An 18194-nucleotide genomic window follows, 5' to 3' on the forward strand; every position below is an offset into this window, starting at 1 on the left:
TGTTGAAATAACAATATGTTGAAGTAACATTATTAATAATAATTAATCTTTAAGAATATTTGATTGAATGCTGAATGTTGAGCTTGTTCAATTTAATAAAATTAAAACTTTAATTATGATAATTAAAATAATTTAATATTTAATATTGAGTGGCCAATTTTTGCTCATTTATTAATAGTATTTATATAATTTATATAACTGCGCAGCTCCCCCCTGTAGCCTAAATGATCTAGCACAGCAGCACCTGCATTAAAAAAAAAATCTGGCGCCGCCCCTGGTTATAACGGCCCACATATTAAAAATGGTCGGGTTTAAATCGGGCTCATAATTACAGTGGACGTGTCGGGCCGGGCCGGGCTCGGACACAACGTGCTCGGGCTCGGGTAGGGTCGGGCTTGATTTGTTGGGCCCGATCTAAGCTCTAACCTTGACTGACTTTGTAAAGTCCGTTGGGATCTCTTTATAAATATCTAACTTTTTTCAGACAGTCAACTTCTGATACCCCAAATGGATTCTCACACTTCAACAATAAACAGACTGAGACAACACTATCAGAGTTTGAGGGCAGTCCTCATTCTCATTTTATTATTTCTTGCAAAGGCAAAAGCTAAATACACCACTCTATATCTTTTAAAATCAAGTTGTTTGGAAGAGAAAACTCCATATCTCTTGACACCCCCTCCTTGGAGTGTGATCTTCCCATTATGGTTCCCTTCTGTTTCTTCAATGAATATTTTCCTGTACATTTATTCATTAAAATACATAATTTTCCTAGCATCTAATAAGTTTACTTCCTTGCTTCAGTGGAGTCTCATCTCGGTATACCAGCCAAAGAGTGAATATTCAAATATGACAATATGATTTGAAAGTGAATATATATATGCACACTTCTGTGATCAATATAAACTCAAAGTTTAATTTAATAAAGCATATTTTGCTGTTAAATGAGGAGCACTAATGAAAAAAAACTCTAAACAAACAAAAAAAAAAAAAAAAAAAAAAAAAAACTCAACACCACAAACTCTCAACACCACAACACCACTTTTATCATGTTATGGGTCATTTATTTCTGTTGAAAATGATGTCATTGATCTACAGGAAGTTGAGGTCTACTGGAGCTCATATTGACGTTATCAGAAAGAAAGAGAGAAAGTGTTAGATGGTCACATGATTAACACTTAAAGATGTGTGCTTATTTTAGATGTTGGTGGAGTTTCACATCATTTTACTACAGAGCAGCTTCACATCAGCGCATCTGTCATTTTATTACTGAAGCAGTTTTGAATAGTTTCTCTTTCCATATTTGTGGACTGAAACCGCTGAAGATGTTTTGGATTGTTTTGTTCTGTTTGTGTTTCTGGCGTCTGGATGGTGAGTTTTAAACATGTTTTAATGATTCTTCTGTTCTGATACCATATAATAAATAACTGGTTAAATTAGAGAGGATTAACATTCACTGTTACAGGACAGCACTGATGGGGGGAATTCATTCAATTCTAAGGGTGGACGAACACAAACTGACAGAAAAATCCAAACTCAGGAGGTGACATGCTTATTTATATACAATGTTTATACAAGAAAATCCCTCAGCATGTGCAGTAATCCTGGAAACAACTGCTATACAGCACACAACAACACTTATAAAATCCACTGCAAACACAGAAATGAACCACAGTGGGTAAATACAGATATATCCATATATAATAAAACAAGTAAAACTTATAGCTGATTGTCCAAAGCTCTTCAGTTCTTTGAATGCAATCAGCTGCGCAATATACAAAATTTCCTGTTTGAAGTATCTTGAAGTAAAATACCAGTCAGAAGTCTAGTAGCTGCATTTTGGATTGGCTAATACCCGTATACATTGAGTTGCAGTTTAGTCTAGTTGAGATGACTCAGTGTACATTATAAAAACTCTTCACCTTATAAGGAGTCTTTGCTGCAAAAAAAAAAAAAAAAAAAACTTGCTTTCAAAACTGCATTTACTTGCTTATCCAAAGTCAAAGCAGAATCAAACACAACACCCAGATTTTAAACAGAGGGCTGGATACATGAGACCAGGTAACCCAGCACATGATGTATTTGGATAGAAACAGCTAGAGGTCCAGACATAATTGCCTCAATCTTATTCTCATTCAGAGTAGAAATCACAACCGTTACGTTCTGAGGGAATTTGTGGAAAGGGCACTTTCACTTTTGAGATTAAAAAGGACTCCCACTGCCTAACGGCTGGATGGCGAGATTATCTTCACACTGTCTAAATGTCTAGATGTCAATATTTTGTAAACTCAAGATTTATGGGGTTTTGCGCATCCACAGAGATGATGAGAGTCAGCAATGTCAACTTCATCTTTGCAGCCGACACTGATTCAGAAAACATTATTTATAAACAATTAAAATACCTCTTTGCTGTTTCTGTCACATTCATAATCATTACTTTTGCTGGTTCTTTATGGCAAGCTTTATGTGTGCGCTTGAGTGATATATAGCCTATAGCCTATATTATGTAAATGCTCATTATTATGGTTCATTCTCTCCAGTATTTAAGAAATCAAATTAATATAAATGTGATTAGTCAACTAATTGCTTAAATGAACAACTACAAGTCCAACACACACACCAGAGAAAAAAAATGACTGAGGAAGGGCCATACTCACATGAAAACTGCTTCAGTGAGCTCAATTATAGTAATGTCGCATTTTTTGTCAGTAACGGTAACAGCGTTGTAATGGTTGGGGTTGGGAAGTAATTCGTTTGATTACTGAAAAAAGTAACGCCGTTTATTTATAATGCCATCATTGCTATCACTGGTAATTACTGCTTCCTCTCTTTGTTTTAAAAACCTTTCACAAGCCTTTATTTGAACTTCTAAAGAACTAATGTGGTTTTGATCAGATTATCCAGCACCTGGGTTTCAAACTTATTAAAATGGCACTCAGATTTCATTCTACTTCACTCGTTCTAGTTTACATATAGGCAAGGCAAGGCAATTTTATTTGTATAGCACATCTCATACACAATGGCAATTCAAAGTGCTTTACATAAAGAGGAAGAATAAAAATAGAACATAAGAAATAGAAATAACAGTAAAAACAGGTAATTTTGTTATCTGGATGGAAGAGCTAGGAAGTTTCAGGGAGTTTTTTGTTGTTGTTGTTGTCCGTCAGAGTGGATCTAAACGGATCTATCCATCAGAGCGGATCTAACTGGATCTTCCTCACACAACAGGACCGCTGTCTATCTCTACCTGTTAAGGCACCTTGAACTGATAAACAAAGTTTCAATCTCCTCTTTTGCCAAGACACCTCAAACTGCACCACACAGCCCTAATCCCCCTTCCGGAGATATCTTATCTATGCAACGTAGTTCAAATTTCCCCTTTGGAAAGTGTCTTGACTGTAATCCAGAGATATCTTAACCATGCACCACAGCTCAAATTTCCCCATGGTTTGTCCAAATTTACCAGATTTTAACCTAATCACAAATGCTTTCTTCCTAATTTTCCCAGCTCTTTCAGCCAGACAGCAATATTTAAGATGCATTAAAAGTCAGGAATAACAAGATGATACGTATAAGATATAAAATACATTAAAAATAAAATAAAAACAGGAAAGGAATTAAAATAAAAAATAAAATAAAAAGATAATACGTATAAAAAGATAAAAAATGCAAACTGTTCGGACATAGCACAGTGCTCAATCAGCAAATGCATAGATAAAAAGAAGTGTTTTGAGTCTGGATTTGAATGTGGCTACTGTTGGAGCACATCTGATCTCTTCTGGAAGCTGGTTCCAGCTGCGGCTGGCATAACAGCTAAAAGCAGACTCTCCTTGCTTTGAGTGAACCCTGGGTATTTCTAAATGACTTGATCCTGATGATCTGAGTGATCTGTTAGGTTTATGTAAATGTCTTATAAATCGCATTAATATTCTCCTAAACAGTTTATAACATATATAATATCTTATACTTATATATTAAGTCATTATAGTTTTACAGTGTCACTTTGACGGTTCCGCTTTTATTTTGAAAAGCGGCGTTTTCTTCTTCAGATGTTTTTTTTTGTGACTCTAAACTTCCGCTACTCTCTTCACAATGTGATGTTCACATATCGTCGGAAGAACGAGCTCCGAACTGTGAGGGTGTGTCGAGCTAGAGCGCATGGTAGCTGATGGCAGAAACTCTTTGATTAGCGCCCTTGGAGAAGCGGAATGAGGTATGAAGGAAAATGGGTGGAGTTTGTACTATTATCAGAAGGGATATTGTTTAAGGAAAAGAGAATGTCAATACTTCATTTGTTTATGGGCTTTTTGCACATGTCGTCAATTTAAAAACGTATTCTTTCTGTAAACAATTATAATATATTGTTTCATTTAAAATAAGCATGTGATATTTCATTTGTCATGAAGGCTTAAAAACACATTTCATATTTCATATTGGTCATTTGTTAAAATGATTTGTAATGGGTGTAAACATGATTAATATGTGAACATGATTTATGTGCAAATTATTTGTGAAACTACATAGAAGCATTTTGTATTTCTTCTGTTTATTCTGTAGTTTTCACGGTGTTCATGGTGCATGGTGCTCTTTGAGAGGAAGAAATAAATTGACACCCGTTTGAAACTATCTGCATCTTGATTGATATATCCGAGGGGCCGCTACAGTGAAAACTCATCGCTGCACCAGCCCTGTCATCCCTGGTGAGAAGCTGACGCCATCACATCTGAGGTCCAACCACCAACCTAATACCAGCCAGTTTACTTCACTTGCATCCAACCCCTGCACACAGGCAAGACTCAAAAATGGACAGCATGTTTAAGGTACAGCTAGAGCTGCAAAAAGAGACACTGGATGCCAAGAAGCAAAAAAGCTGAAAAGGGACAATTACTATACACACGCTTGCAGCATAACTGAAGTGACTTAAACAATAATTTGGTATTATAAGGTTAAAATATCTTGCAAGCTAATTCTCAGTTCCTAAAGCTTCTAAAACTGGTGACTATTTCAAGAAACTAGCCCATGCTCTTGAGTCATATCTGTTTATGAAAAGGTTAAAAAGGGTGTTTTGTTGTTACTGTTTTAAGCTAAAAATCCATAATGTCCATAATCTGTTAATGCGTGGCATAAACATTACTCTGTAGTAAAGGATAACTTCAGCTTACAAGTGTAAATTCAGGCGTTGGACAATCAAAGGCTACCCTCGACTTAAAGCAGCAACACAAACAAACAAGATGTCACTTAAAGACACCCCATGCAGGTCCAGCTCACGTGAAAGAAAGCTTACAGAGAAAGGCCAAGAGATGCATGACCAAGACACCAGAAAACGTGAGAAAGCATTTAACAAGACCTATGATGCTTGGAAGCTAGTAGCAAGGGAGACTAGGACAAAATTAAAAACCCTCTGTTCATCAGAAGACCTTATTGAATTACAGCAAGTCATTCAAGCAAAGCATGATGGCGTGGACCAGCAGTATGAACCTATGCTTCGTAACAGTAACACCACACCAGAGATTGTAAAGAAGATGGATGCCTGTGTTACGTTAACAAAAGACATTCGTGACCTAATTAGTAACCGTCTAGAGACTATTAATCAAGAGTATAATGATCAATTGGAGAAGGAAAGGGTAAGAGAAATATTAAACAAAGGTGAATATGGGTCTGTCTTTGGCCACACTAAAACTGAAACGGTAAGCTCAGCGGAGTCACCAGAGAGATTGAGCAACCACTCCAGCTCAGCCAGTACCCACTGCAGTAGAGTAGATGCACAAGCAGAGCTTGCGGCTAAGCTGGAACAATCAAAAGCTATGAAAGAAATCCAAGCACAGCAAGCACATCTTCACAAGTTAGAAAATGAATGGAAACTTAAAGAGCTGAAAATGTTAGTAGAAATGAAACAAAAAGAGTTGGAAATGCAACAACAGTTGGAACAAGAGAGAACCAAATTGCAGCAGTTACAAGCAGCAAAAGATGTTGCCATAGCAGCTGCTCGTGTGAGAGCATATGACGATTTTGAAGGGTTTGAGAACCATGATGTGGAGATTAATGACCAAACGAACTCTGCTTGCTACAGAAAGCAAAACGAACCTCAGTTAAACCCTGATGCTGCATCATTCCACCCTTACCAAGCTGCTCCTGAGGTGACAATGACCCAGGAGTCTGTCAGTCTAGCCCAGGCAATCGCCAGCTCATTAAGTATGAACCGCTTGCCGGTCCCTGAACCAACCACGTTTCGTGGTGACCCTTTACAGTTTACAGATTGGAAGATGTCATTCATAGCTCTTATTGACAGAAAACCCCTCCCACCAAGTGAGAAGATGTTTTATCTAAAAATGATCTTGCTGGAGAGGCGCGTAAAGCGGTAGAAGGTTTCTTTTATCGAGATTCAGAAACTGCATACAATGGAGCATGGAAAGTGTTACAAGACAGATATGGGAACCCGTTCATCATACAAAAGGCTTTCCAAGATAAGCTCATGAGATGGCCAAAGATCAACACAAACGATCCACTAGCACTACAAGAGTTTGCTGACTTCCTCCAAGGCTGCACTGAGGTGATGCCCCACGTCAAAGGATTAGCTATCCTTAACGATTGTGAGGAAAACCACAAGTTGCTCAAAAAACTGCCAGAATGGATCGTGCACAAGTGGAGTCGAGTTGTTGTAGAGGAACTTGACGCATCCAGAAGCTATCCAGATCTTGCATGCTTCACAAAGTTCCTGAGCAAAGAGGCACGGATAGCCTGTAACCCTATTGCTTCTCCATTGTTGATGAACTTCAGGGCCACAAATGAAAGATCACCAAAGAGAGCCAAAGCTCTCAACACAAATACACAAAAAAAGAGCTCGCTCAGGAGAAACAAGAAACAAATGTCAGTAAACCAAAGTCACCTTGCTTCGTCTGTAAAGGTGAAGCTCATAACATCACCAAGTGTCCCACCTTCACAGCAAAGAGTAGCGAGGACAAAAGGGCATTCATCTGTGAAAATCGGCTCTGCTTTGGGTGCTTGAGGAAGGGTCACATGATCAAAGATTGTAAGAGACGACACACATGCAACATATGCAGCCGTCGTCACCCAACCTGCTTGCACGATGACAGGAAACAAAGACCTGTGGAAGCAACAACGAATAGCTCCACTTCCACAGAAAACCATGCAAGCTTGGAAATGCACAATGTCGTATCCCATGCATCAACACAGCACGCTTCCGCTACCTCAAGTATCGTCCCAGTCCTTGTGTCTTCAATACAAGAGCCACACAGAGAAGTACTTACGTACGCAATACTGGACACACAGAGTGACTCAACGTTTGTCTTAGAAGATGTACTTGACAAACTGAATGTTGATGCCCAACCAGTAAAATTAAAATTGAGTACTATGACGGCTATTGACACAATCATATCTAGCAAGAACGTCCGTGGTCTACAAGTTCAAGGACTGCACTCTAAGAACCACATCCAATTACAGCAGGCCTACAGCCGTGACTTTATCCCGGTGGACAAGTCTTACGTTCCAACGAAAGAAACAGCCTTACTCTGGCCTCATCTCAGACATTTGGCAGATAAGTTACCACCCCTTCTAGACTGTGATGTAGGGCTCTTGATTGGGTATGACTGTCCAGCAGCATTAACTCCTCTTGAGGTTATCATTGGGGACAAAAATCAACCGTTTGCTCAGAGATCAAAACTAGGATGGAGTATCATAGGCTCATCAAATCCTCACCTGGACAGACAAGGATGTCGGAGCTTTGTGCATCGGATCACAGTAAAAGAACTGCCAATTCCATCGACGACAGATGTTCTAAAAGCCCTGGAAGCAGACTTCACCGAGAGAACTTATGAAGATAAATATGTGTCCCAGAACGATGTTCATTTCATACAGTTCCTCAGTAACAACATCACGCAGAAGAAAGATGGACATTATGAGATGCCCCTCCCTTTCAAGGGAAACAGTCCACCCAACCTACCAAACAACAAGAGGCTAGCCACAGTTCGCCTGCAGTGTCTTAAGAAGAAGCTAAAGACCAATAAACAATATTATGATCAATACAAAACATTCATGGAAGAAACAATTAACAAGGGTGATGCAGAGCTTGCCCCTACAACAAATCCAGGAGAGACTGAGTGGTACCTTCCGCATCACAGCATCTATCACCCCAGAAAACCAGACAAACTGAGAGTCGTATTCGACTGTTCAGCCAAATTCCATGGTGTTTCTCTCAACAACACTCTACTAACTGGGCCTGATCTTATCAATCCTCTGGTAGGAGTTCTCTGCCGCTTCAGGAAGGAGGCCGTAGCGATCATCTGTGATATCGAAAAAATCTTTTATCAGTTCTCTGTCACTCCTGAATCCCGGAATTATCTGAAATTCCTCTGGTGGAAAGGTGGAGATTTGGAGAAGGAACCACAGGAATACAGGATGGCGGTTCATCTCTTCGGAGCCGCCTCGTCTCCAGGATGTGCCAGCATCAGACTAATGCATAACGCTTTTTGACTTTCTCAGTTTGTGTAAAACTTAGGGTTCAGGGAATTTTTGTTCCACACTAATTTCACACATGTCTGATACAAATATGTGGCTTTGTTTCATTAATACAGTGTAGCATATACTTTTTTCTTTATTTACCCCGAAAGAAGGGAAGTGAAATGTGACAACATGCCCCATAGGTGGGGCACATTGTAACACGTGATGGGGCACATTGTAACATGACCATATGACAGCTAAAATTTTTATCTGACTTAATAAAAAAAAAATATACATAAACATACTAAAATATTTTGTCAATAAAAGACAATAATTATTTTTTCATATAAAATAATAGCATTTTTTTTAGAAATTAAAATTTTAATTATGTAGTTTGACAATGAACACTCTGCAAAACACAGCTGTACAGCACTGGTCACAATAATACAGGCAAACAGATGAAGAAACATCTCAGGCATTCAGAAAAACACAGAGTTGAACAAAAACACTCCTCTCCCTCCACTCACAGAACATCAGATAAAGACGAGACATTTCTTGAAATAATAATTTATGGATGTTTTGGTTCTTCCTCTCAGTCTTTATTCAACTTTTTCCTCCATGGTTTCTCAACAGAAATTCATAAAAAGTTAATTATGCCAGATGTATCATAACTGTATAGAATATTATAGCTGTAATAGTGGAGCATATTGTAACGCAGTGTTACAACAAATTTAAACCTGGTTAGTGTCTTCTGATAGTTAGTGAAGCATTAAATAACTACCCAAACTTGTAAATAACAGATTGAAAATTAAAATAATATCAGATGTCTAATTTTAAATTAAAAAAAAAAAAAAAAAAAAAACATTGATGAAAAATTAGCTTAAGTTATAAATTTACTTTTGCTATTGTTAAATAAATGTTCAGTGATATCTTCCAAAGATTTTTGAATTTTGGCAAAAAATTTTTTCTCTATATATTGTCAATATGGCAACTAGTAAATACGCTTTAGGTTTCTTCATGCTAGCATGTGTGGAAGTATTTAAACCACATGTGTTACAACTAACCCGCGCTCCCCTACATGCAATAAATTGACTAGCAGGGACAAAACACCATATCCAAAACTCCAGCAAGCACGCACAGCTTTCTTGTTCTTCATTTTGAAGAAAAACACAATAAAAATGTAGGATACCATCCGTTGAGCTTTTGAGACTCATATATTGTAAGTACAAATAAAGTAACCTTCATGGAAAGTTTGTATGTAATCCACAGGTTTAATTAAATTCAAATTAAATAATCCAATCATTTTGCACACACTTAAATGAAACATAAGACTCAGAGGAACACTGTGAATCTTCAACTTCAACACTTTATTAGGTCCCCGAGGGGCAATTGTTTTGCAGACAGTGGCAACAAACAAAGAAATACAGCATCCACCCAATCGACAACAGGACAATGCAATAAAAAAAAACAAAAACATAGAGATAAAAATAAACAGTAGTTAAGTTAAGTTTAAAAAAAAAAAGTTAAAATAAAATAAGTGCAATAAAACAATATGGCAATGTAGTGCAGCATCCTTGACTAAAAGAAATACATTTAGCTATAATTTATTCAAGAAACCAACGACAGTGGGGACGAAAGAGTTTTTCGATCTATTTGTCCTACACTTGGGCACTAAGTACCTCCTGTCTGAGGGGAGTAGCTTAAACATCTCCTGCAGAGGATGTGAAGGATCAGCCAGGATATCTTTAGCTTTTTTGACAGACCTGGCTTTAAAGTCCATGAGGTTGTTAAGCTGTATGCCAGAAATCAGGGGCGATTCTAGGATTTTGATTTTAGGGGGGCTCAGCCCCCAATAAGGGTATGATTAAAAAAATATTATTTGACTGACTGTTGCTCATTTGCAGACGTACTCCCGCACGACAAGAAAAAATGTCGTATATCCATCTACAATGAAATATAAATTATTTTAGTTTTTTAGCCTTTTAGCCTTTATAATCAACAATACGGTTGGATATTCATAAAGTCACCCCATGAAAATTTATTTCATTTTAAGTATTTTAACTAACCAGCTAATAATCATTAAGAATATAGACAAACCATGTATTAATGTAATTGTCTATTGGCAATATGATTAATCTGTTCTATATTTATTTCTATTTATTAAAAATAACAACATGAATTATCAATTTGCCACTTCTATAAATCAAGTACAAATCTAGTATAAATAGTATAAATCAAGAAAATCAAAAATCCCTTTACACTCCTCCTGATTCATTATTACTTAATACAAAACTATATTTAATAATACAAAACAAAATAACTCCACATTCTCTCTCTGGGTCATCTAGTGCTTTCAGACAATGATGTGTGTCATTTCTGTGCATGGCTGCATAATGTAATGTCAAAATGCATTATAATATGTCTGTAATTGTAAAAAGTAAATTAAAATAAATCATGATCTTTTTCTGAATCTAAAGTCAGTGGTGGACGAAGTACACAAATCAAGTACTTGAGTAAAAGTACAGATACGTATAATAAAATATTACTCAAGTGAAAGTATTTAGTACTCGTTTTCAATTTAACTTGAGTGAAAGTACAAAAGTACTTGATTTTTAATGTACTTAAGTAAAAAAGTAATTGATGAATGTTTATTTTGTAATTTTATATAGGCCACTTATATAATTTAATTTAATATTATATTATATATTTTATATAATCCTATTGCTCAAAATAATTATGAATGATTATGAATTGTCAAAGATACATATGGCTAAATACATAACATTTTAAAAAATTGCAGCAAGGGAGAAGATGAATGTGCATGTGTTATTTTTATTTGTGTTAGAGTTGCACGATTCTGGATAAAATTAGAATAAAGGTTTCTTTTTGTTTCTTTTTTGTTGTTGTTGTTGTTTGTTTGTTTCAAATAGAAATCATGCTTCCCCCACGATTCTGAATAGACAATTAAACAAAATAGCCTATAATTATTTACTAGAGGACAAAATATTAATTGCTGCAGACAAATTAATTTAATTATTTAAAAAATGGGTTTGAATGAATGATTCAATGACTCACTCATAACTACTTCACTTTTATCATTAGTGGATTAAACAAACAAATCTTTTGAATGAATCATTCATTGTCAAATACATTTTAACAGTCACTTGTCGCCTCCTAGTGCCATAACGATGTAATTGACACAACCGTTATTTGAAGCACCAAGTTAGTTTTAAAATGTGATTTGATCTGTTTGAATCGAAATCGCGATCTGTAGACACATTGATGTGGACTTGTCAGTGGGCTTAAACAGATCGCCCTTTACAGCAGATTTAGTTCAAAAACAACTGAAAGTTGTGACCTAAATATGATTTTCAGTTACAATAATTAATCCTAAAATTCAACATTAGTAGGCTGACTTACTTTTCACCATCAGACATGTACGCACTCAGAGGATCCCCCAGTTCTTGGCTAATTTTCAGATTTTTAAATTCATTTACTGGAGAGTCGCTTTGAACGGATCATTGAATCAGTAACTTGTTGACTCGATAACAGCTGCAATACGATCAGTCCAATTCGCGAATGAATTGTTGATGTGATTTGTGAACCGATTTAACAGGATGATTGAAAAGAATCAGTTCGTGCACGAAACGTCTCTGAGCATGTCATAATTTCTTCCATTTAAAATAATGAGTAACGACATGTTTTATGAAATGTAGTGGAGTAAAAAGTACGATCTTATGCTTTGGAATGTAGTGAAGTAAAAGTAAAAGTTGCTAAAAATAAAAAATACTGAAGTAAAGTACAGATACTTGAAAAATGTACTTAAGTACTGTAACGAAGTAAAATACTTAGTTACTGTCCACCACTGTCTAAAGTATGTTTTCATGGGTGTTAATCACTTCATTTTTGTAGGAATAAAAAACAACTTTCACACAAGGGCTGAAGGTGAACGCAGCGAAACGTATTTGTATTGGATGAGAAACCGAGCCGTCCCGTGTGCTCCCAATGCTCCAGTAACATTACATTATGTAAACTGCAATGCATTTATGACAAAGAACTGCACCGATGCAGATGTAATATCATAGCATTAGCAATCTATCAATAAATGCACGCACACGCGACACACACCTTGTGCTCTCTGATGTTCGCTCTGCTCAGCGCCCCTGCAGATTGAAAAATGCGCTAAATCCAAGCAGACTCAGATAAGGGGAGGAGCCGAAAATTGACGCAGCTTGCCGCCATTTCAAATGAGTTTTTTTTAAAGGGGACTGAAGCGATCAAATATTTATTAATCAAATATTTTTTTAGGGGGGCTGGGCAGAAGTTTAGGGGGGCTGAAGCCCCCCTAAAAAGGGCCTAGTGACGCCCCTGCCAGAAATTTTCCCACACTCCTTCACTAGTGCGTTCAAGCGATTCCGTTTTTTTTTTTTTTTACGTTTAACATATTAAACCAGCAAACATATGAAAAAGTAAGGACTGATTCAATGAAGCAACAATAAAACATTTTCATAAAAACACAGTCAACATCAAGATTTCTCAATTTGAATCACTGTAAATGATGATGTTCTTGATGGGAGATTCAGAGACAGACTGAAGCTGGACAATCAAACTGGATCTCTGACCATCACAGACATCACAACTGAACATGCTGGAGATTATAGACTGGAGATCAATGGTGTGAGAAAGAAAAAGATCAATGTCCATATCTATGGTGAGGTTAAAAAAAATGACAAAATTTAAATTAATTAATTCATATATTTATTTCATTTGTTGTTTTATAATATTCCTCATTTTTAAACTGACATTTTAAGCTATTTAAGGTAGTAAAACATTAAACGTTAATCTGTGACGATCCCTGTTTTGTGTTTCTTCTTTGTGTGTTTTTGGTATCAGGATCAGTGGAGTCAGTGACAGTGAAGGAGGGAGATTCAGTCACTCTAAACTCTGATCTTACTGAAATGAAGGATGATGATGTGATTCAGTGGAGGTTTGGAAACACTTTAATAGCTGAAATCAATGTAACGGCCGACAGAATCACTGTATATGATGATGTTCTTGATGGGAGATTCAGAGACAGACTGAAGCTGGACAAACAAACTGGATCTCTGACCATCACAGACAGGGGTGTAAATTTCATCTGACAGTAGGGGGGGACAATAAACATAACATTTCTTAAGAGCAATTTTTGAAGGGGACACAAATAACACAGCCAAAATATTACTTATAAAGAATATATGTAATGTTACAGAGAAGAAAACCTACTATTATTAGTGTAGCATGGAGACTGCCATTATGCTCATTGTTTCTCTTTGGTTCAATAAAAAAACTGACTAAATTGGCCAAAATATTCTTCAAAATCTTATATATATATATATATATTTTTTTTTTTTTATTTTTTTTTTTGAAGTTGTTTACAACCAAGTCACCAAAATACGATGAATACCAAAGTCCCTTTTAGTCTTTGTGAATACACACTAAGCATAACCGAACACACAACAGTAAATCTGTTAGCCTTATTACAGTTCACATATTCGTATCACAATGTTAATTGTTGTTGGTGTGGGTGACTTATCTTATAATATCCAACAAGATATGGTAAATAAGCTAGGTAACTTAACATTATAATCGCTAAAATAGCGGACTCACTTGAATATAAAATCATCAGTTATCATCTTTTTTGTTGTTGTTATGACTAATTACTCAGCACCGTCAGCATTAAAGAGAAAATAATCACTTCATCTGATGTTTTTGAATAAAATAGCCTTGACAGCCGACTTACTGGAACTGTAGAACTGTTCTCTCCCGCCGGCGCCGCCGGACTTCTTCAGAATCTACACCATAGATCTACACACACGCGAGTGTGACGTGCGCGGTGGACCAAACCACTGTGAGGCAAGGGAGGGGTGACTCAAAATGTTTCTAAACTTAAAACGCCCGTTTGCGTTTGTATTGCTTCACTACTTACATAATTATTTTAAGTTTATATAATTTATGTACAATACTTAGCGTGGTTATTAATTATATATTTTATTGGGGGGGACAGCACTCAGTTAGGGGGGTCCTGACCCCCCTGTCCCCCCCGCGATTTACGCCCCTGATCACAGACATCACAACTGAACATGCTGGACTTTATAAACGAACGACTAACTTTTGGACCACTATGTTCTTTCTAGCTGCCTTTGGTGAGTTCCATATTTGTTCCAGATACAATTATTACTCCAAACACCATTTTGTTTCTTTTTTTAATAAATAATATAAATCAAATTATTTACTTTTAAAAGCAATCATAAAGTTATTTAAAATCTCTCTCTGCTACAAACTCTGTTTCTGTTTGTGATACAGTTGAAATATCAGTGAAGGAGGGAGATTCAGTCACTCTAAACTCTGATCTTACTGAAATGAAGGATGAAGATGTGATTCAGTGGAGGTTTGAAAACACTTTAAAAGCTGAAATCAATAAATGTGCTAACAGAATCGCTGTATATGATGATGTTCTTGATGGGAGATTCAGAGACAGACTGAAGCTGGACAATCAAACTCTGACCTCTGATCTCTGACCATCACAAACATCACAGATGAACAAACTGGAGATTATAAAGTACAGCTGGAGATTTCAAGCGGATTCTCATTAAAAGCATTCAGAGTTTCTGTCTCTGGTGAGTAGAGATCATTTGATATGTCTGTCAAACATGGTTGTTTTCACCAAGCATGTACATATTTGTTAATTGTTGAATAATTTCAGATTTTGAGATGATCGATTATTTAAACACTACTGACACTGATATTAGTTGATGTCAGCGCTGATATTAGTGTTTATTGTCTGAGCTGATCTCAGTTTGATGTTTTTATTCCTCAGACTCTGTCCACTGTTGTGGTCCTACTGAAGCTGTGATCCGATTGGTCCTCTCTGCTCTGGTGGGCGTGGCTACTGTCATTCTTCTGGTTTATGACATCAGATCCAGAAGAGCTGAACAACATCAAGCACATATTCACACATCAGAGTCCTGATAGTGTCATTTCTCATATTACTATTTTTTGTAATTTATCAATCTTCATTATTTGTAATGGCTTTACATGCTGGTGTTTACTGTATGATTATTTTAGCTGGCTTATTTACACCCTAGAATGTAATTTGAGAACAAACAGAGACGGATTTTTGCTCATTAACTCATTAATGCTAAAAGTATCAAATGTGAGTGTTTCATTGTGTGTCATTGTAAATACTGATTTTTTTTTTTTTTTTTTTTAACAATCTAGTCATTTATATTTGATTGGGGACTTAAAGTCTCACATGTCTTGTAGTTTTATTATTGTTCAGATCAGACGTCTCTAATACTGAAGCTCTTTTACTGACTAAACACGACACATTTCTCTCAGATTAAACACACAGATCTTTATCACTGCTGTTCATTTGTCATTTGCATTTGCTTGCCTTTATCAATAAAGTTTTCTCACTCTGAGGTTCAAGAGTCTCTCCATGTTTTATTTCATTTATTATGTTGAGCGCCCCCTGCAGGAATACTAACTTTATGTATTTTAACAATTATAGCACTACACCACATATAAAACTTTACATTATTTTAAACATTATTTGTAAATGTTTACATTATTATTAAGGTAATCCTTCCTTAACCACTAAAATAATATATATATATATATATATATATATATATATATATATATATATATATATATATATATATTTTTTTTTTTATTTTTGTATCTCTGCAAGATTTTCTAAAGCAAACCACATATAAATTGTAATACTGAATAATGTACATTAAAGGGATAGTTCACCCCTACATGTGCATGAAAATCCTCATTAAAACTAAAAAACACAGGATTTTATTGATTCATTTTCACTATAGCCTATTACTAGCTTATATTAATTGCTCCTACATGAATTAGTGTTTACAGATTAAATTAAATCCTCTAAATCTTTGTAAGATAATCCACACAATCACTGGTTTACATGATACATTCCTTTCTTTTCGATGAGTATAATTTTTTACAGTAAACTCATGACTCATACCTTTATGATGACAACAATTATATCATCTGATCGTCTTTGTTTCTGGCTTCATTAGCAACAAATGATGTGTTTTAGTAAACACTACAAAGACCACAAACCAACATAAAAAAACAAGTCAAACTGCCCAATTAAAGGAAACACTGATCACCATAATGGTGACTAAATGCTTTCAACAAAACACACTACACCTAAACCTCTGATAATTCTCAAAAAAAAAAACTAGATGAATGACAGAAATAAAGTCAGTCTGGTTTGTAATAAGAGAAATGTAATGTTTTTTTTTTTTTTTTTTTTTAGTTTGTTTATATAAGCTCATCATAACTTAAAAAAAAAAAAAAAAAAAGATCACAGATCCTGGTCTCTACACTTCTCAGTTTATCTATAAGAAAAGACCCAAAGGCTCATTGGTTCCTAAGACTAAACCTCACATACAACCAAATTCAAATTTCTCTAAATGAACATTTACATTTACATGATATTGTATGTTCCATTATCTCTGACTTATAAATTTTGTTGTAGCAACACAAGCCAAAATGTTAAGTGTAATTTACTGGGTTTTGAGTAGTATGGTTTTTCTCTTTTATTTTATCTGTACAAACATCAGTGTGTGGTTTGATCTGTCTCAGCTTCTGCTGGATGGTTGTGGTTGATGCACGTGTCAGTAGTTTCTTCAATTTCTCCCCTGCTAATAAGAAACTCACAATCTTCCACTCCACAGTGAATCCATCAAGAGTCAAATATGATTGACAGCTCACAGGACTTAATGACAGTAGATACAGATATATAACCCAATAGTTCACTCTTCTGCTGTTAGTTTTCATTCAGGACCGGAATTCATTTGAAAATGTAAGATCAGCAGAAGCTTGTTGATTTTCAAGAGGTTAAAGCAGACTGATGAGTGAGCAGAAACTAACTGAGGTTAGAGGAGGATTCACACTTAACCAGATAAATATCACAGTCCAGTCGTGTTTCAGAATCTGAGATGTAGCTTGAATCATGTTGAGGGAGATTCAACTAGATAGATGGATACTATATTGATCTATTTCTCTTTTTATCATCTTTGTTCTGCTGCAGAATATTATTCACTTCAAATTTAAGTGGAGCTTCATCAAACCAACATTGAGTGATTTTATACAGTTTTAATATGTGACTGACTCTGTTCTGCTGGCGTTGTTCAGACATTTCATAATTAATGAATGAACTGAAGACGGTTATAGGGAGAGAGACTCTCAGGATTTTATGACAAAATGAGATGACGGCTTTAAGACATTTTTACCTTCTCTAGCCCGAATGAAGCACTAGTGAAAATAAGACTATCGATCAGATCTACAGGATGCTGTGGGTTCAGATGATGTGAAATAAACAGTAAAACACGTCAAAACTGTTGAAGATGATGTGACTGATTGTAGAGTTTCACATGACTTCAGCAGCTTTACATCTGAGCGTCTGTTATTTTATTGAACCAGTTTTGAGGAGTTTGTCTTTTCATATTTGTGGACTGAAAGTTTTAAAGTTAAAAACGTCATCATTAGGGATTGTTTATATAAAGTAAAATGAATGTGATGCTTAAACAGCCAACAGCAATAAAGGGGTCATGAACTGCATTGTTTTATTGTTTTATGTTTCCTGGGGTGCACTTATAATGTTAGTATTTACATTTACATTTAGTCATTTAGCAGACGCTTTTCTCCAAAGCGACTTACAA

The 18194-nt window shown here is 35.8% G+C and overlaps 1 protein-coding gene across 1 annotated transcript; it reads left to right on the top strand.

Moving 5' to 3' along the window:
• The first annotated feature begins 4090 nt into the window (after positions 1 to 4090).
• Positions 4091 to 13386, top strand: LOC137035828 (uncharacterized). The gene is made up of 2 exons (XM_067409525.1): positions 4091 to 4213; positions 4558 to 13386. Exon 2 carries the CDS (start codon positions 7018 to 7020, stop codon positions 8488 to 8490), a length of 1473 nt encoding a protein of 490 aa, XP_067265626.1. The 5' UTR covers positions 4091 to 4213; positions 4558 to 7017; the 3' UTR covers positions 8491 to 13386.
• Positions 13387 to 18194: the final 4808 nt, after the last annotated feature.

The sequence above is a fragment of the Chanodichthys erythropterus genome, chromosome 14 (assembly GCF_024489055.1).
Source record: "Chanodichthys erythropterus isolate Z2021 chromosome 14, ASM2448905v1, whole genome shotgun sequence".
In the NCBI taxonomy this organism is placed as follows: Eukaryota; Metazoa; Chordata; class Actinopteri; order Cypriniformes; family Xenocyprididae; genus Chanodichthys; species Chanodichthys erythropterus.